General features: G+C 46.1%; 1 protein-coding gene across 2 annotated transcripts in view; it reads right to left on the bottom strand.

Annotated features, from left to right (window-relative positions):
- Window positions 1–21,278, bottom strand: part of LOC134323385 (transcription initiation factor TFIID subunit 4-like) — a 108,384-nt gene extending 87,106 nt beyond the window's left edge. For both annotated transcript variants that reach the window (XM_063004906.1, XM_063004907.1), the window contains exons 1-7: window positions 20,206–21,278; window positions 15,857–15,999; window positions 5,305–5,409; window positions 3,866–3,985; window positions 3,477–3,599; window positions 2,232–2,321; window positions 1,336–1,491 (exon numbers count right to left, since the gene is read on the bottom strand). In XM_063004906.1, coding sequence (XP_062860976.1) covers window positions 1,336–1,491; window positions 2,232–2,321; window positions 3,477–3,599; window positions 3,866–3,985; window positions 5,305–5,409; window positions 15,857–15,999; window positions 20,206–21,271 — 1,803 coding nt within the window. In that variant the 5' untranslated portion in view covers window positions 21,272–21,278. The remainder of the gene's footprint in view (window positions 1–1,335; window positions 1,492–2,231; window positions 2,322–3,476; window positions 3,600–3,865; window positions 3,986–5,304; window positions 5,410–15,856; window positions 16,000–20,205) is intronic.
- Between the last annotated feature and the right edge of the window lie 5,826 nt (window positions 21,279–27,104).

Raw genomic sequence — 27,104 nt, 5'->3', positions numbered from 1 at the left:
TGCAAGAAACGAGGCAGAGACAAAGCAGGAGAGCGGAGACGCACTAATAAACAGGATGCCCTCCTCCGCAGGGCCCTCAGGATGGCCCCTAGCCCCTCATCCATTCTGCCCCGTTTTCTCATGCTGCATATTTCTCTGCCTTGTTTTGCAGCCCCTGCACCACAGAGCAATATTGCGGAGCCTTCAGCTCCGTCCCGATCCCACTGCGGGGCCTCGGAGACAGGCGGCGCGGATTCCTCAGGTCCTACAGTCAGGCTGGCAAAAACCACACCGCTTTTTAACAGATGAGAAACTGCTGCTGCTGCTTTAAACTGTGGATGTGAGGGTGTAAAGTAAAGCTGGACCCTTGAGCATTTCTGGAGCCGGTACAGATTGCTAATCGGGGAAGCACATTAACTACTTAACAACATATCAAGTGTATTTTATAGTGGTTTATGGAAGGGTGACAGTCATGATTGAGACAGACAGACAGAAAGTGATAGACAGACAGAGACACAGACAGAAAGACAGAGAGACAGACAGAGAGACAGATAGACAAACAGACAGAGACAGATAAATAAAGACAGACAGACAGACAGATAGATACAGACAGACAGAGACAAATAAATAAATAGCCAGACAGACAGATAGATACAGACAGAGACAGATAGACAGATAGAAAGAGATAGAGACAGAGATAGACAGACATACAAAGACAGAGAGACAGAGACAGACAGACAGATAGGTAAATAGACAAAGACAGACAGACAGAGACAGACAGATAGAGTTAAAAACAGACAGACAGATAAAGACAGAGACAGACAGACAGATAAATAAATAGACAGACAGAGACAAATAGAAAGAGTTAGAGACAGACAGATAGACAGACAAAGACAGAGATAGATAGACAGACAGAGAAACAGACAGATGAATAGACAGACAAATAGACAGACAGACAGACAGTCAAGTAGAAAGAGTTAGACAGACAGACAGACAGACAGAAAGAGATAGAGACAGACAGATAGACAGACAGACAGACAGACAGTCAAGTAGAAAGAGTTACAGACAGACAGACAGAAAGAGATAGAGACAGACAGATAGACAGACAGACAGGCAGGCAGGCAGACAGATAGACACACAAACAGAGAGATAGACAGGTAGGTAGGTAGGTAGGTAGGTTGGTAGATAGATAAATAGGTGCCTTTTGCCCAGTGAATTGGACCCACCGCCACCCTGACCAGGATAAAGCAGGATCAGTAAATCAGACACTGAATGAATGAATGACCCTAACACACACATTCATCTCAGTGTAACTGCTATAAAAGGAAGACAGATTATTGAGTAGACGGGCACTACCTGTGGCGGCGTGATGGTGCAGTTGGGTTGCCGGGGGGCATTACCCGGGGTGAAGGCCCCCGGGGCGGTTACCACCGTGTTGGGTTTGATCTGGTGAGGCTGGATGAAGGTCTGCTGACTGTTCATCAAGGACAAGCGCAACGCAGGCAAGCTTTTCTACACACACACACACACACACACACACACACACACACACACACACACACACACATCAATCAACGAGCAATAAGAATGAATCTATAACACAAGCATTTACTACAAATAAAGAATAGGAACATCACTACTATTAGGGCTCCAGATGGGTCATTTATTGTTCCTGACTGGTCGTGATGCACCTTATTGCTAAAAAATTTAACAAATGTTGCAGAGGGTAGTGTTGATTTCACACAACTTTAGAATCCTGAGTTCAAGTCTGTCATTAATTTGACCTAGACACCCTATAAACCCCTATAAGCAACGTAGCCGTTACAATAAGTTCAGAGCCGGTTACTAAATGGACAGACCCTGACCGTGTGTTAGGGTGGGGTTTTTAACTTTTTTTTTTTTTTAATGACCCACAATTTGTCCATGATTTTTACCGTGACCCAGGCAACACAAACGATGCATCAGAAATGAAACACAAAACCAAATATACTTAATTAATAACAATTGGTGACAATCTGGTCCCACTGTGGTTCACAAGATGTAACATAAAGCCTTCACAAGGGGGTGTTTATGTGTCTCTTAAAATTTGTTGAATTCATTATTATGATTTTTCTCTGTGACCCATTTTTTTTTTGGTGGGTCGTGACCCAGGGTTTGAAAAACTCTGTGTTGGGGGATACCTTACCTAAAAGAACAGCACCAGGAGGCTCATGTGTGGCCATACATCGAATGTCCATGACTGTGTGACTCACCTTGAGGAAGGGGACCAGGTAAGGCTGGGGTGATGACTTCAGCTCGGTCTGTAGTCGGCTGGTGAATTCTTCCGGTTCAATTTTGGCATCCTAAATAATGCAAATAAAACCAGAACTAAAATATTTATGTTCCAAACAGCATTAAAAAAAAACGTGCTGCACTCTGTAGGCCTACAGCGGAACCTCAGTTGTCCTTTTTAATCAACCGCTTTGTCCTGGTCAGTAAAAACGTAAAAACAGTAAAAACGTCTTTACCCAAAGCGACTTACATTACAGTTACAGTATACTGTCTGAGCAATTGAGGGTTAAGGGCCTCGCTCAAGGGCCCAACAGTGGCAACCTGGCAGTGGTGGGGCTAGAACCAGCAACCTTCTGATTACTAGTCCAGCACCTTAACCGCTAGGCTACAACCTCTAGTCATAACCAATCATATCTGTGTAGACACCAGACCGGCCGTTAGCACCGCTCATATTCGAACCTTGGACTTCAGTGGTAGTGGGCTAGCGTGATTTACTGCTACAACCGCCAGACATAGCCAATCATGTCTGTGTGGACACCTGACCGGCCGATAGCACCGTTCATATTCGAACCTCGGATCTCAGTGGTAGTGAACTAGTGTGATTTACCGCTACACCACCTGAGCACCCAGGGTTAAAATCGCTTCATTTCCCCCCCTGCCAGGATACAACGGTTGTTGAATATGGCGCAGAGATTCTGAACTCCCCGGTTCGATTTTCGACTCTGCTACCGGTCGGCTGGGCACCCTCTAGCGGGCACGATCGGCAGTGCCTGCAGCAGACAAAAATTGGCCACTGAAGTCTGCTGGGTGGGGAAAAGACCAGAGTAAAAAGAGGGCGAGGTCTTCCAACGCAGTGAAAGGACGTCGGTTAACAGCCCGAGGTGCCTGTGCAGAAGTAGAGGGGGCCTCATGTGCGAATCCACCGAGGCACGGGCGATAAAGAAGGGGTCGAGGGACTGTGCATGCGTCGGAGGGGGCATGGGGCGTCGGATGCAATCGGGGAACCCCCAAAAAAGGGAAGACAATGCATAAATAAATAGAAAAAGGGCACCATGGGTACAACGGTAAAAGTTAAGCCCCGGCCTGCTTTAAATCTCTTGTTATAAAGGTGAGCCTTGATGCATTCTGTGCATTCCGAGAGCTGATACAACTATACTACAGTAAGTAACTGTATACCTACAAACAACATGAGTGTGGGTAGCTACTTGTGTTCTGTTGAGACTTACCAGCAGGTCCTGCACCAGCGATTTCACATTCTTTGACGTCTCTGGTAAGGGGGAATTATGTGATGCCAGTTTGATTAACGTGGCCAGAAAGTTCTTGCACTTTTTCACATTTTCTTGCATTTCCTGAGGAAAGAGAAAGGCCGTGTCATGCTGTGTGCGTACACGTGTGTGTGTACGTGTGTGTGTGTGTGTGTGTGTGTGTGAGGCAAAAGCACTGGTGCTGCTCAGCTGCATGTGGACCGGAGTGACTGAGTGTGTTAGACCTTGAGACAATTCCCAGCAGGTTACCCATGAGTCTGCTTTTACACAGCTGTGTGTGTGTGTGTGTGCACCCGCTAGACTAAGAGTAAGACGGAATGCAAAGGTTTGAACCTGGAAGGCGCACAGACCTGGGAGATAACGGATGATCCGGGGGCAGGACCAGCTGCAGTGGGCGGGGCCATTGTTGGCCCCTGGGGGCCCAGAGCTGTGGGATGCTGCTGGGGAGCCGTCACTGCTAACGGTGCCCTCTGGAGGAGAGACAGAACGAGACAGAAAGATAAACAGGAGCTGACACGCACTGAGCCTCCAGCAAGGCCACACACTGGAGAGCAGAGGCACATTTACTGTCACATGTCCCCAACACACACACACACACACACACACACACACACACACACACACACACACACACACACACACACACACAATGCATTTCAGCCAAAACTGTATGAAAACCCACTGATCTCTCTACATAGACGCATTTTACATCATCCTGCACTTCCGAGAAGAGGGCGTGTCTAAATTCGTAGATTAATTAAAATGCTCCTACTGAGGCGCCTTAATTCTGAGTGATGATCTGACTAAATAACGAGGGAGCGCCCGACACTTCCTCAGCGCGGCACGACTTTTCTCCAGAGCTGTCCAGTAGATCGAAGGTCAGGGCTCTGTGCAGGACACTGTAGATTCATTAAACTCCATTAAATGCTGGGACAGGAAAGAGCCTTCCCTAAACTGCTGCAGCAACACTGGGAGCATATCATTTTCCTTATATAACTAAATGTATATGCATCAGCCACAACAATTGATAACAGGTGTACCAAATCAAGCATTAAAAGGACGTCCCAATACTTTTGTCCATATAGGGTGTGCTCGAAAAGCTCTACATAGACGCATTTTACTTCATCCTACGTGCGCTCCCGAGAAGGAGGCTGTTGGAAATCCTAGATGCCTTAATATCCTCACTAGTTAGGCATCTTAACATTTCAATGTTATTTTGACGAGTGAGCATCGGAAGCGTCCTTAGTGATCAAGGCAATCCCAGCATTCAGTGCGGCAGCTCTTCTCTCACAGAAAAATAAAAGAAACACGGTTACTTTCAAACGTAAATAAATTATTATTGATTTTTAACTTGTATAAACTTGCACAAGTGTTTTTATTTGCAAGTTCGGGCTTGTCGGCGAATGTAACCGTTTTCGGTACACGGAGGGAGATGTTAGTTGACATGCTAGCGTGCTGTGCCACCTCATCCCATTGGTTTGAATGACAAGATGCCAAATGCTAAACCTGATCAAATCGCTGTCTAAGTAGCGTGTTCGAATAACCTGACTTATAAGTCATTGACTTATTAGAATCCTCTCTACTGAGGCAGCTGCCTGTGTAGGCAGTAAGACAGCAAGGCAGCTCACTAGGTTTTCTAACACACCCATAGTGTACTCTAATAAACATAATTTTATAGAAAGGAAAGGAGTTGGATACAGAACTGGACTGACTAAGTGTTTGACAGGAATAAAACAACAACATGGAGCTAAATCTGAAGACAGAGGTGTTAGGAGATGAAATTGCTCACAATAGTGGCGGTAGTAGCTGTAGTGGTGCCGGTTTGAGGCGCAGGACTCTGGGTTTGGGACGGAACCACTTTATTCTGGAGAGCAGGCGAGGCCGTGACAGGAGACTGCAGAAAGCAAAGAGGAAACGTTTAGTTTAAGTCATATGAAATAATGAACATACACAGAATATACACAGCTATCAAAAAGAAAGTTGATCAACATTCGTCAACATGAGTATAGATACAGAGATCCCGGTTTTGACTCACTGTGTAGTTTCAGTGCATGGGATTTGACCCAATATACGAGGGATCTTCAAAAGGTTTCCTCACTTTTATATTTTAGTTGAAAGCGTTGAGGGTGGGAGGAGGAGTAATCGGTCGTGTCTGAGAGACGCTTTAGCTCCATCTGATTTCCACCTTTTTGGACGCTCAAAGAAGCTTTAAGGGGAAGAAGATTTTCATGTGATGATGACATGAAAGCAGCAGCGCATCAGTGGCTTCGCGCTCCACCAAAATATTTTTTGCTGATGGCATTAAAAGGTTGGTACGACGCTGGAAAAATGCATCGGAAAGTGCGGAAACTTTTTGAAGAACCCTCGTTTTACTCTAAACCGAAAGCCTTTATTTTACACCGACCAGGCATAACATTATGACCACTGACAGGTGAAGTGAATAACACTGATTATCTCTTCATCACGGCACCTGTTAGTGGGGGGATATATTAGACAGTAAGTGAACATTTTATCCTCAGAGTTGATGTTAGAAGCAGGAAAAATGGGCGAGCGTGAGGATCTGAGGGCCAAATTGTGACGGCTAGACGACTGGGTCAGAGCATCTCCAAAACTGCAGCTCTTGTGGGGTGTGTCCCGGTCTGCAGTGGTCAGTATCTATCAAAAGTGCTCCAAGGTAGGAACGGTGGTAAACCAGCGACAGGGTCAGGGTCTACTGTAGCTCAAACTGCTGAAGAAGTTCATGCTGGTTCTGATAGAAAGGTGTCAGAATACACAGAGCATCACAGTTTGCTGCGTATGGGGATGCATAGTCACAGTCCAGTCAGTTAGGAAGGTGGTCATAATGTTATGCCTAATCGGTGTATTTACCATTGAAATGTGAACACATGACCACTGACAGACACGAGACCTGATTCCAGTCTGATCAGGTAATCGGCACAAGAGGTCAAATTGTTTTTCTAGGTACAAGTCAGGACTTAAAGACGAGAACAACCACGAGATCAATTCAGCTTAAGGTGACCATTATAGTCCAATCAAAACAAAATAATAAAACTAATCTACAAACATAACATGAAGTTATCAGTGATTCATCTAAATGTACCGTATGTAATTCAGTAAGTTAACGTTATAAAAACAAGAAGTTTAATTCTATACTGAACAAATTAAAGGGACAAAAACCTAAAAACTACAGCATGGTGGAACTGATCTACACACACACACACACACACACACACACACACACACACACACACACACACACACACACACACACACTTTGTCCCCTGGTATAAATGGGACCTGTCATATTCATCCCCATGTACAGTCTGTATAACGGACAGTTCACCCTGAGGGACCCACCGACAAGGAAGAGCTTAGGGCTACAACACACACACACACACACACACACACACACACACACACACACACACACACACGTTGGCTTTATGAAACAATCTGGCAGCTGGATGATGAATGATTTCACATATTCAGACGGAAGCACAGGAGACGACAGCGTTTCATCTAAACGGAAGAACGTAGAATGTAATGAAGTTTCCCCATCACTAAATAATGTACACGTTTCACTGTAAAACACCAGAACCAAATCACAGTTTGAGAGCCTGATGTATTTTCGAAGAGAATTACACTACCCTGACTCCAGATTTCTCACCACTTTGTGCCAAACTTCGTGAAACAATTGTCAATCGGTTCTCGATGCTGGACTGAATATAATTAGTCACTCACCATCTACCGTACATAATATTGGTAAAAGGTTCAAGGAAGGGCCGCTCAGGTGGCGCAGCGGTAAAAAGACAAGCTGCGACCAGAGCCGGATTCTGAGTACATCGTATCGAATCCAGCTCGGCCTTACCGGTTCGAGGCCGAGTGGCTGTATGAGCAACGATTGGCCGGTTGCTCAGTTGGGGGGCGGGACAAAGAACCGGATGCGGGTCTCTCTCTGTCAGAATGCGATTACGAGCTCTGCCGGCCGATTAGAGGCGCCTGCACAGAGATGAGGAAGATTGCCTTTAGGGTGTGTCTCTCCGCATGCAACGCTAGGTGGCACGACACTCATCAATGTGTGGGTGGCAAAAATGCATCCGGCTGCTGCCCATGTTTCGGAGGGGATATGGGTTAGCTTCGATCTCCTCGGTCAGGGCGGGGTTCGGCATAGACAGAGAGGAAGCAGGATGCAAGTTGAACAATTGGACGCGCTAAAAGGGTAAAAATTAAATAAATAAATAAAAAAAGGTTCAAGGAAGCCAGAGAAAGCACTGTTGATTAGAACAGTGGTAACACAGCGGTTAAGGAACTGTTCTAGTATTTTGAAGGTTGCCGGTTCAAGCCCCACCACCGTTAAGCTGCTACTGTTGGGTCCCTGAGCAAGGACCTTAATGTTTAATTGCTCAAATTGTATTCAGTAATGATTGTAAGTTGCCTTAGATAAGAAAACGTTTCCCAACAACGAACGAACAAACGGTGAAAACGGTGCAAGGAATGCAGCACCAGCTGGGCCTGGCATCAGGCAGGGGCGTAATATCTGTGTAGGTTCCTCATTCGTCCAGGTCATGCTAGTCTTGAGTGCTTAAGTCAAAGGCAACCGGACTTCTTTTGGGTTCTTGAGGACTCTCGGACCACCTCAAAGGTGACAGCCCCACTAGAGGTTAAATACCAGGGACTTCCCGTCAGCTTTCGCTGAAGAAACCAGATGAGAAATCCTTATGCTATTATAATAAATACAGCCATATGAGCTCTGGAGTACTTGAAGTCTTGTATGTGCCTGAATTCCATTTATTTCCAACTATTAAGCATTAATATTACAAGTAAAAGTGATGGAACACAACATGTTTTGTCCCAACTTTTTTTTTGTATGTTGCAGGCATCAAATTTCTAAATTAAGCTGGTCAAATCAGCCTGGAAGAGACACACAGTGAGGAGGATGGTTCAAGTGGCCAAATAATCTATAAACTTCCCAGCTGAGGAACAAAAGACATTAGTTAGGTTGTGGGTGTTAGATCTAGGGTTCGAATCTCAGCCAGTCGGGCATCTGAAGAAGAGGATTGCAGAACAGTCTAGTTATTGTGAGGTGCACTTGTCAGTGCGCTCTCAGTGCTGGTCCCAATGCCAAATAAAATGAAGTGGACCAGAATGACCCACTCTGACGAGCACTAAATATAAGAGCAGTTGAAACCCCCTAAACAGAAGGCTAAGCCCCTCAGTGACCCACCTACCCACACCTGGGGACACTTCAGTCCAGCCACTTCAGCATTTGCATGTTTTAGGAGATGAACTGAAAGCAGAGTACCAGGGGGAGAACATGGTAAAACATCCCAAACTACACTGACCAAAAGTGAACGCAGGTTTCCAGAAACCTGAGCCGAAACAGCACCAACTGTGCCACCCTTATCACTGGCACGTCATGCTATTTAATGTGCAATGCTGCCACCTTGTGATACAGGATGCTACCTGCAACTCCTGACATTAAATTGAGGAGGACAAAGAATAAAATATATACTGTGGTTTAAATATGGCAACCCACCTTTCAAGGAGTGGTTGGTCATAATGCTCATAATGCTCATCAGTATGCATATGTATATTATATACTTATATATATTCTTTTATTTTCTCTAACAGTTTTTTTCCTGATCAGGGTCAAGGTAAGTCCAGATCCAAACCACTGTGCACAGGAATCACACACAATTCAGAGCAGCCAAGATCGTCCACCTACTGTTTTTGCAAAGTAAAGGAAAAAACACAGACACATGAAGAACATGCTCAACTCCACAAAGACAACTTACCTGGAGACTAGGACAAAACCCAGAGCCCTGAGGTTCAAAAGAACCAATATTATCCACTGCTTACTAATATTTATGTATTAATTTTCAAAAACACTAACTCACACACAGAGGCAATCAAATTTGACCAGTTTAGAAACAGGAGTACCATTCCACCAGCTGAACCACCTTGATACCCATGCACGGCAACCCATCCATCCATCCATCCATCCATCCATCCATCCATCCATCCATCCATCAACTCATCCATCCATCCATCCATCCATCCATCCATCAACCCATCCATCCATCCATCAACCCATCCGCCCATCCATCAATCAATCAACCCATCCATCAACCCATCCGTCCGTCCATCAACCCATCCATCAACCCATCCATCAACCCATCCGCCCGTCCATCAACCCATCCGTCCGTCCATCAACCCATCCGTCCGTCCATCAACCCATCCATCAACCCATCCGTCCGTCCATCAACCCATCCGCCCGTCCATCAACCCATCAACCCATCCATCAACCCATCCGCCCGTCCATCAACCCATCCATCAACCCATCCGTCCGTCCATCAACCCATCCGTCCGTCCATCAACCCGTCCATCAACCCATCCATCAACCCATCCGTCCGTCCATTAACCCGTCCATCAACGCATCCGTCCGCCATCAACCCATCCGTCCGTCCATCAACCCATCCATCAACCCATCCGTCCGTCCATCAACCCAATCCGTCCGTCCATCAACCCATCCATCAACTCATCCGTCCGTCCATCAACCCATCCATCCGTCCATCAACCCATCCGTCCGTCCATCAACCCATCCATCAACCCATCCGTCCGTCCATCAACCCATCCGTCCGTCCATCAACCCATCCGTCCGTCCATCAACCCAATCCGTCCGTCCATCAACCCATCCATCAACTCATCCGTCCGTCCATCAACCCATCCATCCGTCCATCAACCCATCCGTCCGTCCATCAACCCATCCATCAACCCATCCGTCCGTCCATCAACCCATCCGTCCGTCCATCAACCCATCCATCAACCCATCCGCCCGTCCATCAACCCATCCGTCCGTCCATCAACCCATCCGTCCGTCCATCAACCCATCCGTCCGTCCATCAACCCCTCCGTCCGTCCATCAACCCATCCATCAACCCATCCGTCCGTCCATCAACCCATCCATCAACCCCTCCGTCCGTCCATCAACCCATCCGTCCGTCCATCAACCCATCCATCAACCCATCCGCCCGTCCATCAACCCATCCATCAACCCATCCGTCCGTCCATCAACCCATCCATCAACCCATCCGTCCGTCCATCAACCCATCCGTCCGTCCATCAACCCATCCGTCCGTCCATCAACCCATCCATCAACCCATCCATCAACCCCTCCATCAACCCCTCCGTCCGTCCATCAACCCATCCATCAACCCATCCATCAACCCATCCATCAACCCATCCATCAACCCATCCGTCCGTCCATCAACCCATCCGTCCGTCCATCAACCCATCCATCAACCCATCCATCAACCCATCCGTCCGTCCATCAACCCATCCATCAACCCATCCGTCCGTCCATCAACCCATCCATCAACCCATCCGTCCGTCCATCAACCCATCCATCAACCCATCCGCCCATCCGCCCATCCATCAACCCATCCATCAACCCATCCGTCCGTCCATCAACCCATCCATCAACCCATCCGTCAACCCATCCGTCCGTCCATCAACCCATCCATCAACCCATCCATCAACCCATCCATCAACCCATCCGTCCGTCCGTCCATCAACCCATCCCTCCATCAATCCATCCTTTAACACATCCTTCTACTAACCCGTCAGCCCGTCCGTCCATCCATCCATTCACCAACACATTCGTCCATCAACCCATCAGTGTCATCATCATTCATCCATCCAGAATAAAGACATTAGGTTTTCTGTCCTGCAGAGGTGAAGACATTCTACATGAATGAAACATGATGAACAGTGATTACAGGTAGTAACCGTGAGATCTAACACAGTGATTGATCACTTTCTAACAGGTAGGAGGTGATTATCCAAACTTCGATGCAATATTAAACAGCTCATTAAATCCTGAAATGGAAGAGAAGGGACGGGGACAGTAATTACAAGCAGCAGAAAAATGGGGTCCGAGGCCTGTTTTATCAGTGCTGGCTGAACCAAGAGAGTGAGCGAAGAATTAAATCACCCTGAACTTTTACACGCTCGTTATCTGAAAACAAAAGTATTGGGACACTCCTTGTAAATATTGAATTCATGTGTTCCAGTCATAACAATTGCTACCAGGTGTAATAAATTATATTTATTATATTATATAAAAGAACTCACAAGCTTCCGACTTTGCAACAACAATTTAGGGAAGGCCGGGTTAAAGAAAGTGTCCTGCACAAAGCCCTGACCTCACCCCCCACTCAACAGCTTGAATGAACTGGAACTGAGGCTTTCTTGAGCAACATCAGTGCCCAGTTATGCAAATCAGCTCTTTTGACTAAATAGGCACAAATTCCCACAGACGTTCTTCAAAGCCTTTCTTAAAGCATTGCTTTATTGCACCTGTTAGCAACAGTTGTGGCTAAAAGGAACAGTGGTAGCCTAGTGGGTAGAGCTTTGGGCTATCAACCGGAAGATTGGCGGTTCAAATCCAGGCTCTGCTATGCAGCCACTGTTGGGTCCTTGAGCAAGGCCCTTAACCCTGTCTGCTCCGGGGGCGCCGTACAATGGCTGACCCTGCGCTCTGACCCCGGCTCCCAAAACAAGCTGGGATATGCGAAGAAAGAGTTTCATTGTACTGTACTAGGGATGTCCCGATCCGATCTCAAAGATCGGGATCGGGGCCGATCAAGGCATTTTTTAACTGATCGGAATCGGCTTTACTAATGCCGATCGTAATCCGATCTTTTGTTTTACGTCAGCATGTCCGCTGTGTGGAAATAGTTTGAATTGGAAAGTGAAACAAGTCCAACAGCGGTGTAACGTCTGTAATGTGAGCGTTTCACGAGCGTTTCCTTCATAACAAAAGAGCCTTTCCATTTTATTTTGGTATTCAGGTTTTACTGTAATGCTTTTAAGTAACTTTTTTCTTATATTCAAGTTAAGCTGCTACACAGATTTCTGTTCATTTTTAGTGCATCACTGCATTAAACAGATTTTTTTTTCTTCGAATGTAAAGTTTAAAGCAGGGGTGTCAAACTCATTTTCACCGAGGGCCACATCAGCATTATGGTGGCCCTCAAAGGGCCGATTGTAACGTATCCTGCTGTGATTGCAGTCTGCTGTTTTTCTTGGAGGCTGAATTCTGCATTTATATCGTTCTACTTTACCACAGACACGGCCTCATAACACAAGAGATGCACCGGTTTCTCTTCCTGAAGCACAAACTTGTTTTCACTTTCATTACATTTCCTCCTTCTGCTTAATTTTCTTAATTATCATCTTGTACATTTTAGGATCATGTGTAAATACGTGTAACATCATCTACTGGTGGGATGGGTCACTTTGCAGGTCACAAAATCAGCCTGCATTTTGAAAGATGCAGTTTGTTTATTTATTTATTTATTTAGGATTTTACAGTGTATTTTTAAGACAATTGTTCTGCCCTCACTAATAGTTTATCCCCCTTTCTCAGCTAGACAGACAGACAGACAGACAGACAGACAGACAGACAGACAGACAGACAGCTCTCTTCAGAATACAGTCGGTTTATTTGCTTCCCAGCTGTGTGATACACTGTGTGCATCAAAATGAAGTAAAAATACAAACAATAAAAACAATAAAGAACTTAATACAGTAAAAGCACACAGCTGTAGTCAAGTGTTACATCTGGTACAATATGAGATTTAACCAAACGTAAAATAACGAGTTAAAATTCTGTGTAAAGATACTAATTGCTATAGTAACGGTAACAACAGTATTTAATTACGGTAAATTTGTAATTAAAACGCTGTGATATACTCACTAAACATTTACTAACAACTGAGAATATAAACGCCACGACTTACAGACGATGCTTTGGTATTATACTGAAAGATAATTATTTATATTTATTTATTATTGTTTACATTACTGACTACGCTACCCCGCGTTCTTTTGCCGTAAAAGTCACATGGCTTCTTAGCGAAGGTTAAAGTTAGTTGCCATGACTACGATGTCACGTTGTCTCTTAAAGGCGCAGGAGCGCATTAAATTATAAGCGCGTCTCTGTAACGACTCGAACCATCACAACAATCGTACAGTCGTTAAAGCTCTCGCGGGCCGGATCAAATGACGCGACGGGCCGGATCTGGCCCGCGGGCCGTGAGTTTGACACCCCTGGTTTAAAGTAAAACTGTAATTATCTCACTCATTTTGATTGATTTTGTAAAAATACAAAACATTAAGCCAATGGCTTGGATGCAGCATTTTTCCCTTCAGCACTGCAGAGCTATTTAGTTGTTAAACATGTACACTGGATTAATGTGAATAACTGTAATGTACCTGAAGTGTGCTCTGTGTGAGCAGTATTATCTCGTTCTTATCTAGACAATATCTAGAAAATACAAGTATCGGTTTAAGACTCGGTATCGGATCGGGATCAAAATTAATAATCGGAATCGGGATCGGTATCGGGAACAAAAAAACGTGATCGGGACATCCCTATACTGTACATCTGTATATGTATATATAACTAATAAAGGATATCTTATCTTATCTTAAAACGCATAAATTCACAAATTAGAAGGGCTGTCCCAATACTTTTTAATTAAGTGCTTGAGTCAAAGGCAGCTGGATTTCTTTTAGGTTCTTGAAGACGTTTCTCCTCGCAGTGATAAATCACGCTAACCCCACTATCGGTGCTATCGGCCGGTCGGGTGTCTACATACAGACGTAATTGGTTATGTCTAAGAATTATGTCTAAGGTATAGAAATGGACGAGGCCCCACGATGGAATGGCGTCCTGTCCAGTATTATAAGTTTTATTATTATTATTACTATTAAATTGCCTGGCGTTTGACCATCTTCATATGGGTCGTATCATATTCTACACACAGCCCAAGCTGAATGAGAGCAGGTCGAGTTATGGTTTGTTCGATTCTCATCACCAGGTCAGCTACTACGACGATTATCATGGCTGAATAAAAGGTTCCGTCTTCAAAACGTCAAAATTTGGGTCGATATGTTTCTGTATAGTTTGTTTATTAGGATTTTAACATCATGTTTTACACTCTTGGTTACATTCCTGACAGGAACGGTAGTTACTCATAACACAAGATTCATCAGCTCTCAAGTTTAATATCAAACACAGTCATGGACAATTTAGTGTCTCCAGTTCACCTCACTTGCACGTCTTCGGCACGGTGGCTCGGTGGGTAGCACTGTCGCCTCACAGCAAGAAGGTCCTGGGTTCGATCCCCAGGTGGGACGGTCCGGGTCCTTTCTGTGTGGAGTTTGCATGTTCTCTCCGTGCCTGCGTGGGTTTCCTCCCACAGTCCAAAGACGTGCAAGTGAGGTGAATTGGAGACACTAAATTGTCCATGACTGTGTTTGATATAACCGTGTGAACTGATGAACCTTGTGTGTGATGAGTAACTACCGTTCCTGTCATGAATGTAACCAACGTGTAAAACATGACTTTAAAATCCTAATAAACAAACAAACAAACACTTGCACGTCTTTGGACTGTGGGAGGAAACCGGAGCACCCAGAGGCAACCCATGCGGACACAGGGAGAACATGCAAACTCCACACAGAAGGGACCCGGACCGCCCAAACCTGGGGATGGAACCCAGGACCTTCTTAAAGTTGATTTATCTTTCATATTAAATGGCGATTTAAGTCCTATTGCTTCTAAGAACTTAAGCAGTTTTGTGTGTGTGTGTGTGGGGGGGGGGGGGGATGAATATTTCTTTGTAGATGTTTGTATGGGGCCTGGTAAAGTGGAAGCAGGTAGATATGAGCGAGTCCAATGTGTGTCCAATACGGCATCTTGTGTAAACGACTTGGGATATTGAATTCTGTCCTATTTACACCGATCAGGCATAACATTATGACCACCTTCCTAATTATAGTGTTGGTCCCCCTTTTGCTGCCAAAACAGCCCCGCAACTGTGATGCTCTGTGTATTCTGACTCCTCTCTATCAGATCCAGCATGAACGTCTTCAGCAGTTTGAGCTACAGTAGACCCTGACCCTGTCGCTGGTTTACCACCGTTCCTTCCTTGGAGCACTTTTGATAGATACTGACCACTGCAGACCGGGACACACCCCACAAGAGCTGCAGTTTTGGAGATGCTCTGACCCAGTCGTCAAGCCATCACAATTTGGATCTCGTTCAGATCCTCACGCTCGCCCATTTTTCCTGCTTCTAACATCAACTTTGAGGATAAAATGTTCACTTGCTGCCTAATATATCCCCCCCACTAACAGGTGCCGTGATGAAGAGATAATCAGTGTTATTCACTTCACCGGTCAGTGGTCATAATGTTATGCCTGGTCGGTTATGCCTGGACGTTACGGCTTGCTTTGCTGTCGAGTCGTGCAGGTGTAATAAGTGTGTGTACCTGAGGGGCGGTGACTCTGAAGGCAGTTGTGCTGGTCGGGGCAGCGGGTCGGGGCGAGAGGCCGCTCTGAGCCTGGGCTTGTGCTAGAGCCTGCTGGTGAACCATCATCAACTGGCCCAGCTCGGTCCGCACCAACACCATCCCTACAAAACACACACACACACAAAGAGTCACATAATGCATATAATACACACAGATCACCAGCTGATCCAGCAGCATCAGGACCAGTGGCATAGTGTAGGTAGAGCTTGATCAACTGAACCAGTACAACACACACGCACACGCACACACACACACACACACACACACACACACACACACACACACACACAGGTCATCGAGTATGTTCATTCATTTTTATTCACTGACTGTATTACTACATTTAGTTACTACACTGGTCAGGGTCGCAGTAGGTCCGATTTACTGGGAGAAAGGCAGAACACACCACAGACATCTCCAGTCCGTCACAAAGCAAACACACACACACACTCAGGGCAATTTAGGTAGCTCCAATCAACCTGACTGAGTGTCTTTTTACTTGTGGGAGGAAACCGGCGCACCCGGAGGAAACCCACACGGACACAGAAGGAACATGCAAATTCCACACAAAAAGGACCCTGGGTGTTGGTCCGGGAAATGGAACCCAGTCTGCTACCCACTGCACCACTGTGCTACCCAATTAAACTAACAAAATCAGTGTTTTTCCCCCACACGCAGGTTATACATAAGTGGCCGCCAGAGTTTATTAATGATTAACGATGGATGGTGAGTCGAGCCTTTCTCCTCCAACATCATTGTTCAACCGTACAAAGACTCTTTTAAATAAAAGGACACAAATTCCAACAATTGGGTCGATTACCACAGACTATCACCAGCTTTATTCATTAGTCATGAGTTTATAATTGGTTTTAGTCAAACAGCACAGCAAGTGGTGCAGCAGTCTATTATGTTAGCCCATCACAGCAGAGAACAGGGTTCAAACCACAGCTTAGAACGGGGTTCGAACCACAACCGAGAACGGGGTTCGAACCACAGCTTAGAACGGGGTTCGAACCACAACCGAGAACGGGGTTCGAACCACAGCTTAAAACGGGGTTCGAACCACAGCTTAGAACGGGGTTCGAACCACAACCGAGAACGGGGTTCGAACCACAGCTTAGAACGGGGTTCGAACCACAACCGAGAACGGGGTTCGAACCACAACCGAGAACGGGGTTCGAACCACAACCGAGAACGGGGTTCGAACCACAGCTTAGAACAGGGTTCGAACCACAACCGAGAACGAGGTTCGAACCACAGCCGAGAACGGGGTTCAAACCACAGCTGATAACGGGGTTTGAATCACAGCTGAGAACAGGGTTCGAATCACAACCGAGAACGGGGTTCGAATCACAAACAAGAACAGGGTTCAAATCACAACCGAGAACAGGGTTCGAATCCCAGCCGAGAACGGGGTTTGAATCTAAGTTGAGAACGAGGTTCAAACCACAGCTGATAACGGGGTTCGAACCACAGCTGAGAACAGGGTTCGAATCACAACCGAGAACGGGGTTCGAATCTAAGTTGAGAACGAGGTTCAAACCACAGCTGATAACGGGGTTCGAATTACAGCTGAGAACAGGGTTCGAATCACAACCGAGAACGGGGTTCGAATCTAAGTTGAGAACGAGGTTCAAACCACAGCTGATAACGGGGTTCGAATTACAGCTGAGAACAGGGTTCGAATCACAACCGAGAACGGGGTTCGAATCTAAGTTGAGAACGAGGTTCAAACCACAGCTGATAACGGGGTTCGAATCACAGCTTAGAACGGGGTTCGAATCACAGCTTAGAACGGGGTTCGAATCACAGCCGAGAACGGGGTTTAAACCACAGCTGAGAACGGGGTTCGAATCACAACCGAGAATGGGGTTCGAACCACAGCTTAGAACGGGGTTCGAATCACAACCGAGAACGGGGTTCGAATCACAACCGAGAACGGGGTTCGAATACCAAACAAGAACAGGGTTCAAATCACAACCGAGAACAGGGTTCGAACCACAACCGAGAACGGGGTTCGAACCACAGCTTAGAACGGGGTTCGAACCACAACCGAGAACGGGGTTCGAACCACAACCGAGAACGGGGTTCGAACCACAGCTTAGAACAGGGTTCGAACCACAACCGAGAACGAGGTTCGAACCACAGCCGAGAACGGGGTTCCAACCACAGCCGAGAACGGGGTTCAAACCACAGCCGAGAACGGGGTTCGAATCACAGCCGAGAACGGGGTTCGAACCACAGCTGATAACGGGGTTTAAATCACAGCTGAGAACAGGGTCCGAATCTAAGTTGAGAACGAGGTTCAAACCACAGCCGAGAACAGGGTTCGAATCACAACCGAGAACGGGGTTCGAACCACAGCTTAGAACGAGGTTCGAATCACAACCGAGAACGGGGTTCGAATCACAAACAAGAACAGGGTTCAAATCACAGCTTAGAACGGGGTTCGAATCTAAGTTGAGAACGGGGTTCGAATCACAGCTTAGAACGGGGTTCGAATCACAGCTTAGAACGGGGTTCAAACCACAGCCGAGAACAGGGTTCGAATCACAACCGAGAACGGGGTTCGAACCACAGCTTAGAACGAGGTTCGAATCACAACCGAGAACGGGGTTCGAATCACAAACAAGAACAGGGTTCAAATCACAGCTTAGAACGGGGTTCGAATCTAAGTTGAGAACGGGGTTCGAATCACAGCTTAGAACGGGGTTCGGATCACAGCTTAGAACGGGGTTCGAATCACAGCTTAGAACGGGGTTCGGATAACAGCTTAGAACGGGGTTCGGATCACAGCTTAGAACGGGGTTCGAATCACAGCTTAGAACGGGGTTCGAATCACAGCTTAGAACGGGGTTCGAATCACAGCTTAGAACGGGGTTCGAATCACAGCCGAGAACGGGGTTCGAACCACAGCTGATAACGGGGTTTAAATCACAGCTGAGAACAGGGTCCGAATCTAAGTTGAGAACGAGGTTCAAACCACAGCCGAGAACAGGGTTCGAATCACAACCGAGAACGGGGTTCGAACCACAGCTTAGAACGAGGTTCGAATCACAACCGAGAACGGGGTTCGAATCACAAACAAGAACAGGGTTCGAATCACAGCTTAGAACGGGGTTCGAATCTAAGTTGAGAACGGGGTTCGAATCACAGCTTAGAACGGGGTTCGAATCACAGCTTAGAACGGGGTTCGAATCACAGCTTAGAACGGGGTTCGAATCACAGCTTAGAACGGGGTTCGAATCACAGCTTAGAACGGGGTTCGAATCACAGCTTAGAACGGGGTTCGAACCACAGCTTAGAACGGGGTTCGAACCACAGCTTAGAACGGGGTTCGAACCACAGCTTAGAACGGGGTTCGAACCACAGCTTAGAACGGGGTTCGAATCACAGCTGAGAACGGGGTTCGAATCACAGCTCAGAACGGGGTTCGAACCACAGCTTAGAACAGGGTTCGAATCACAGCTCAGAACGGGGTTCGAACCACAGCTTAGAACGGGGTTCGAATCACAGCTTAGAACGGGGTTCGAACCACAGCTTAGAACAGGGTTCGAATCACAGCTCAGAACGGGGTTCGAACCACAGCTTAGAACGGGGTTCGAATCACAGCTCAGAACTGGGTTCGAATCACAGCTTAGAACGGGGTTCGAATCACAGCTTAGAACGGGTTCGATCCTTGCTTTCAGACACGGTGTCCGGTTTCTCCCACCTTCCAAAAACATACAGCGATTGACCTGGCTGCATGCATGGTGAGTGAATAACTGTGTGACTGCGGGGGGGGGGGGGGGGGGGGGGGGGACATGAACTCAACAACCCACCTCACCGCCCTCCGATTGGCTGCACGTTGTATGCATGTATTATGTAGTATGCGGGCTCAGTGGTTAAGGTACTGGACTAGTAATCAGAAGGTTGCCGGTTCAAGCCCCGCCGCCACCAAGTTGCCACTGTTGGGTCCCTGAGCGAGGCCCTTAACCCTCAATTGCTCATCGTGTAAGTCGCTCTGGATAAAAAGCGTCTGCTAAATGCTGAATGTAAATGTATTATGGCAAGCCATTATATACACTGTATATGGAGAATATATATATATTTGTTGAGAGGGCCCAAAGATTTTTTTGCACTGGGGCCCATAAGCTCCTAGTTACTCTACTGGTTGGCATGCAATGGACTGGGTGTGCCCAGTATTTCCGGGTAGCGACCAATGAGTAGAGTGGATCTGGATCGAACATACTGTACCATACTGTACAAAACACAGCACTGGGGCACCCCTAAATCTGCCAAAAGAACAAACCCATGGTGGACCACCTCACCTGGTGGTATCGTGAATCCCGGGGGCAGCTGGATGGTTGCCTGTTGTTGGGGCGGCCTGACGATCAGCTGCGGGGCCGTAATCCTCTGGGGTGGCACCGCCGGTCGAGGCTGAGCTTGGGCTTGGGTTTGATTTTGCACCGGCTGAATCTGGGGCTGGGTCTGGGACTGGATTTGAACTTGCGGTTGAGGTTGAGGTTGAGTTTGAGTCTCAGGTACAGGCTGAGGTTGAGGGTTACTCTGAGGCTGGGATTGGGACGGGGACGAAAGCTGGGACTGGGTTTGTGTCTGGGATTCTGACGGGGATGGAGACTGTTGGGTCTGGGTCACAGCAGAGGTGCCCACCGTGGCGCACGCTGGAACTGGACTCGTGCTTGGTCCGTCCGCTATCGGTTTCTCTTCGGCGCTCTCACTGTGGTTCAGGTGGCCCTCCTGGATGAGCGCGGACACGCTGGTCCCGTTCCTGCCCTGCGTGATGCTGGCCACGATGTGACTGGGTAGCCGTTGCAGGGCGATCGTAGGGGATCCCTTGTCCAGCGAGACCGAGCTGCTGGAGCTGGACACGGTGTACGTGGACGCGTTGGTGCGCGTAAACGTCATGGAAAGCGCGCTCCCGGGGCTGGATGGGCAGCCGGCGCCGTTCACGCTGCTGCACCGCGAGCCGCCGCCGCCGCCGCCGCCGCGCTTCTTGCGCGTGCCGTAATGCCGCGGCGTTTCCATGGAGCTCGGAGCTCTGCGGCTAATGTTGATGCTAACGCCGGGGGGATCCGCTCCGGTCTTAGCCGGGGATGCTGCCTGCGAGGGCGGTGTGCTGGTCGCCGCCTTCCCGCTGGTTTCCGCGGGCTCCGTGGTTTTATGCTGCTGCTGCTGTTGTTGTTGCTCGGATGTAACGTTAGCATTAGCCCGCGAAGCTAACCCTTTCGCTAAGTGCTGCTTGGCACAGGCGCCGCTTTTGTTCGCGTTACGGCCGACCAGCTGCGACTCCAGCGAGCCCACCAGGTCGCTCACCGCCTTCTCATCCACCTCGGAGAATAGCAGGTCTTCCAGAGGGTCGGAGGAGCCCGCCATCTTCCATCCGAGCCTTGTCTTGTCTAAATTGAACCGGGGGCGGGGCACAACACGGCCACTGCCCATGCGTGTTGCTATGCATTGTGGGAACGGGGTGCAACCTTAGACAGGGGGCTGTTTTTCTCGCTACCTGTTCCTTCTCGTATGCTAACAAACGTTTTAACACGTTTAATATATTTCCGTTATAAACACTTTCAGACCATAATTACACAGGATTTAGTCCTCATTCATTAAAAAAATGTCCCATGGGATGAATATTTACATTTTTTTAGCAGACACTTTTATCCAAAGCAGTTGTTTGTTTGTTTATTAGGATTTTAACGGCATGTTTTACACTTTGGTTACATTCATGACAGGAACGGTAGTTATCACTTCACAAGGTTATGTCAAACATAGTGTCTCCAGTTCACCTCACTTGCACGTCTTTGGACTGTGTGAGGAAACCCACGCAGACACGGGGAGAACATGCAAACTCCACACAGAAAGGACCCGGACCGCCCCACCTGGGGATCGAACCCAGGACCTTCATGCTGTGAGGCGACAGTGCTACCCACTTAGCCGCCCTCCAAAGCAGTTGTGACAGTATACAATCTAAGCAATTGAGGGTTAGGGCCTTGCTCAAGGGCCCAACAGTGGCAACCTTGCAGTGGTGGGGCTTAAGCTGGCAACCTTCTGATTATTGGACCAGTACCATAACCACTAGGCTACAACTGTGTATATATACTGAGCCATAACATTAAAACCACCTCCTTGTTTCTACACTCACTGTCCGTTTTATCAGCTCCACTTACCATATAGAAGCACTTTGTAGTTCTACAATTACTGATGCTGCATGCTTTGTTAGCCCCCTTTCATGCTGTTCTTCAATGGTCAGGACCCCCACAGGACCACCACAGAGCAGGTATTATTTAGGTGGTGGATCATTCTCAGCACTGCAGTGACACTGACATGGTGGTGGTGTGTTAGTGTGTGTTGTGCTGGTATGAGTGGATCAGACACAGCAGCGCTGATGGACTTTTAAACACCTCACCGTCACTGCTGGACTGAGAATAGTCCACCATCCAAATATATCCAGCCAACAGCGCCCCGTGGGCAGCGTCCTGTGACCACTGATGAAGGTCTAGAAGACGACTGACTCAAACAGCAGCAATAGATGAGCGATCGTCTCTGACTTTACATCTACAAGGTGGACCAACTTGGTAAGAGTGTCTAATAGAGTGGACAGTATTAAAAACACGTTTACAAAAAGTAAAATATTTGTATTCAGTCCAATATACATTTTGAAAATGCAGTATTCAGAATAAATTCATTCAACAGGTTAAATAAATCTTGGCATTCAGATCCTCTACTCCAGTCCAGTGTCATTTGCTGCTGAGTTTGAGAGGAAGAGCCCTGCAAAACCTGAGTGCAGAAAGAAACTCATCACACACAGACAGTCACAGTAAGCTTCTAGTTTATTACAGGGAGGAAGGAGTTTCTATAGATGGAGATAACAGGTGTACGTGAGAATGTGAGCCTATGTCCAAGCTTAGATGCTGGGACAATAAATTATTTATTTATTTATTGTTTTACCACTGTTTCATAGTGGTCAAGGTTTGCAGTGGGTCATATTAATTGGGCAAAAGGGAGGAAACACTCTGGACTGGTCGCTAGTCCATCACAGGGCAGACACACAAACATAAATTCTTTGGACTTGTGGCAGGGAACCGGAGCACCCAGAGAAAACCCACACAAACTCAGGGAGAACATGCAAATCTCACACAGAATGGACCCTGGCCACGCAACCGGAAAATCAAACCTGGGCCATTCTTATTATAAGGCAACAGTGCTTTCCACTGTACCACCCTGCCATCCTCATTCATTTATTACCACTGTAAATTAAAACAAATAATAATTAATATAATCTTGTGTATATCAATCAAAGAATGTAGTTTAATTCTTCCTCTTTACTCCACAGCACTACTATGAAATGTATTTTGTGTTTACCTGTCTTGTTTTTATCTTTTATTAAAATTAGTTGAAACATCTGAGACATTTAGTTTAAAAGCTTAAAGAGATCTTTTTTCTATGCTTTAAAATGCTGAGAACTATTTTTAGTATATAGTTACAAGCGCTTAATAATACAAGCAAATCAAGTTCAATCTTACATAGGATTCTGTCTATTGTGAATGCATTATTTGGGATGACACCTGATTAAACACACACCATATTTTTCTTACAGATATGTGTCTTGGAAAAGTGTCTTGGATCTGTTTGGGAGTTCTGAAGGACAAGGACTAAAACATGTACAACTGGTTTTAAAATAGCTAAATTAATCCCAAAGCCAATCTGTGCCAGAAAAACAGCACATCTGCATGAATGCCTATATTTCTCCTAAACAGAGAGGTCAAAGATCACATCAGAGTTGTGGGAGAAGTTTGGTGGCTATCAAAGGTGACTGATGATGTCTGACTATTTTACTATGTTTAGTAGAGGCAGTGATAGCTCAGTGGTTAAGGTACTGGACTAGTAAACAGAAGGTTGCCGGTTCAAACCCCGCCACCACCAAGTTGCCACTGTTGGGTCCCTGAGCAAGGCCCTTAACCCTCAGTTGCTCATTGTGTAAGTCGCTTTGGATAAAAGCGTCTGGTAAATGTAAATGTTTATAATCCGTGCCAGACCTCCCAAACCCCCCCTTACCTAACCTTTCTAATGTCTTAAATGGTATTTTTTGTTATAAATACAAGTATATTTTCCCTTAAATCTTAAATTATAGAATAGATAATACTGTAATAAACAATAATAAACAACAATACACAGTAGTACTGTACATAAACACACATCACATTTCAGTACAGTATGTGTGCTGCACCATACACCATAATACATTTCCTTCTTTTTTTTATATAAAATGTATCCACCAGAAACAACAATAACTCTCATATTTCTCTATTATTTCTTCTTTATTTCAGTATTGTTGTATTTTGTAGGTGTAATTGCACGAAAGAAAGAATACTTTACTGAGCCGACTTCCTTCTTCTCTCTCAAACTCAGACTCAAACTCACTCACTATTCCCGCTGTCTGATACGCAGTGACAGCTACTGGCAGGAGTAATTATACAACAACAAATGTAATCGATTTTTTTCATTTTATCACCACTATGCTTTTTCTGCACATTCTTTGATATTGAATTTTACAAAATATAAAGAAAACACTGGAAAAACACCGCCCGCTGTCCGAATGTTTGCTCACTGTATATATATAGAGAGCGAGACGGTCGGAGAACTTGTTCGTGACATCACGTGTTTCGCGAATCTCGGTTCGTAATCCGAAATTTGTTCGTACGTTAAGTTGAAAAAGATTGTAACCCAAAATGTTTGCATGGTAAACCGTTCGTAACTCAAGGGTCCACTGTATATATGTTAACACCTGCACCAAGAGAAATTCCTTGTACATCTGGTACTTGGCAAATAATAAAGATTCTGATAAGTATCAGAATGCTTTTATTTGTCATAAATACATCTTGTTTGGAAGCTGGGGTCAGAGCGCAGGGTCAGCCATTGTTCTGCGCCCCTGGAGGAGAGAGGGTTCGGGCCTTGCTCAAGGGCCCAACAGTGGGTGCATGCACAACCTTTCAGTTGATAGTGCAAAGCTCTACCCGCTAGGCTAACACTGTCCCTGTGTCTAATAACAATAGTAATATGCAGTAAATAGGGTCTTAACGGGTATGTAATTGTGCAGATGTGTGTGAGGTCGACTGTGTTATAGACCCGTGTTGCTATGAGGCGCTCTCTTCACCATAGACTACTGAAGTCGTGCGTCATTCTGTAGTCCTCGTTATGCCCATATTTGGAGACCCGGGTCTAAGCCCGATTTCCTATAGCAAAAATGAACGGGGTTTTCAAAAAATCGGCTCCAACGCATCCTGTGCCAAATAAACATGTTCAGATCCCTACACGTTTTGTCCTGTGTACATTTTTCTCCTGTACATCACTGGATCCTATAAATTACGAGGTTGTTAAAGGGTCGTAATACTAATAATGCTACACGAAAGCTAATGCTACTGCGCATTAATTAGACGTCACTGAGCTACACCAATCGAATCGACGGAATGAGCAGCTCGCTTTTGGTGAGTGCAACCAAAGGCGTAACACCCGACCATCCTCGCTTTCTACTTTAATGTAGCTAGCTACTAAAAATATAAAGTAAAACTTGTGAATATCACTGCACTGTTACTCTGGTGAATCGTGCTGCTTCGTGCGGTTATTTAAGAGGCTTCCGGTCTAATGACGTCAATTCAGTGCGCAGTAGCATTAGCTTACATGTAGCAATATTCATATTTTGACTTTTTAAAGACTTCATATTTCAGAGGATCCAGTGATAATAGACGGAAGAATCTCCATAAAACAAAACCTAACAGCTTCGGAACATTTTTTATGACTACAGGATGTGAGAGAAATATGGGCATAACAACATTGCTGTATTTTATTTTATTTTTATCGTAATTTTCTTTCATTTTCATCTTTTCGCACACTCTTGTGGTCACTAAGCCATTCGGGCATTTTTGGGTCGTGAGAGTTACGCTGGTGTGTTTGGATGCCGCTTCTCCCCCGGTGAAACTGTTTGAACGGAAACATTGCACGAAACATTTTACTGGATTTTATGCACTGGATTTGGGATCTTTTTTACTGTGCTTGTGTTGCTGATGCTTCTATGATGTGGAGCGGTGTATCCGGAGCAGTGAGAGTTAGCGGATTAACTGTTCTCTGTGTGGATTGTTTTGAATTGCTCCTTTGGCTGCTGGGATTGGATGGCTTGGAGTCTCTGCATCTTTTCTGGTCTAGACAACGTCTGCGGTCTCATCATGACCATGGAGTGCTCTTTCAGTGAACTCTATGCTCTGGGAGCATCCTGTGCCACATGTTTGGTGTTTGTAAATGTGTATTTTATTTATTTTGCTTAGCTTTTCTATATTTTTATTGTACAGTGTTCTTGGGTGTCATGAAAGGCGCTTTTCAAATAAAATTTTTATTACCAATAACCAAGCACCGGACCTGGGGTGACAGGGCCTTTTCCATAGCTGCTCCATCTTTATGGAATGCTCTCCCCAAACACCTACGAGATTGTCCTGACCTGTCCAAATTCAAGTCACTTCTCAAAACTCATCTATTCAAAATGGCATTTAACTTGTAACAACACGAAATAAATGCTTTTATTTTTGCTATTCTTTTTAATAGTTTTTATACTTAGATCACGACAGAAATGTGAAGTCCTAGATCCTAAAACTTGTAAAGTTTTCAGTTTCCTGATTGCATGTGAATCTGTCCTGTTTCTGTCTAATTTTTTTTTTTTTTTTTTTTTTTTTTAATTTTTACCCCTTTTTCTCCCCTTTTTAGCGCATCCAATTGTTCAATTAGCATCGTGCTTCCTCTCTGTCTATGCCGAACCCTGCCCTGACGGAGGTGATTGAAGCTAACCCGTATCCCCTCCGAAACACGAGCAGCAGCCAGATGCATCTTTGCCACCCACACATTGACGAGTTTGGCGCCACCTAGCGTTGCATGCGGAGAGACACACCCTAAGTGCACCCCCTCCCATCTCTGTGTAAGCGCCTCCAATCAGCCGGCAGAGAACGCAACCGCATTCTGACAGAGAGAGACCCACATCCGGTTCTTTGTCCCACCCCCGACATGAGCAACCGGCCAATCGTTGCTCATATAGCCACTCAGCTTCGAGCCGGTAAAGCAAGGCTGGATTCGATACCACGCTCTCAGAATCCAGCCCTGGTTGCAGCGCGTTTCTTTTTACCGCTGCGCCACCTGAGCGGCGTTTCTGTCTAATTTTAAGAAATTG

This window comes from Trichomycterus rosablanca, chromosome 11, assembly GCF_030014385.1.
Source record: "Trichomycterus rosablanca isolate fTriRos1 chromosome 11, fTriRos1.hap1, whole genome shotgun sequence".
Lineage (NCBI taxonomy): Eukaryota > Metazoa > Chordata > Actinopteri > Siluriformes > Trichomycteridae > Trichomycterus > Trichomycterus rosablanca.
Note: the sequence above shows the minus strand (reverse complement) of the source record. Positions and strands in the feature narration are given on the sequence as shown.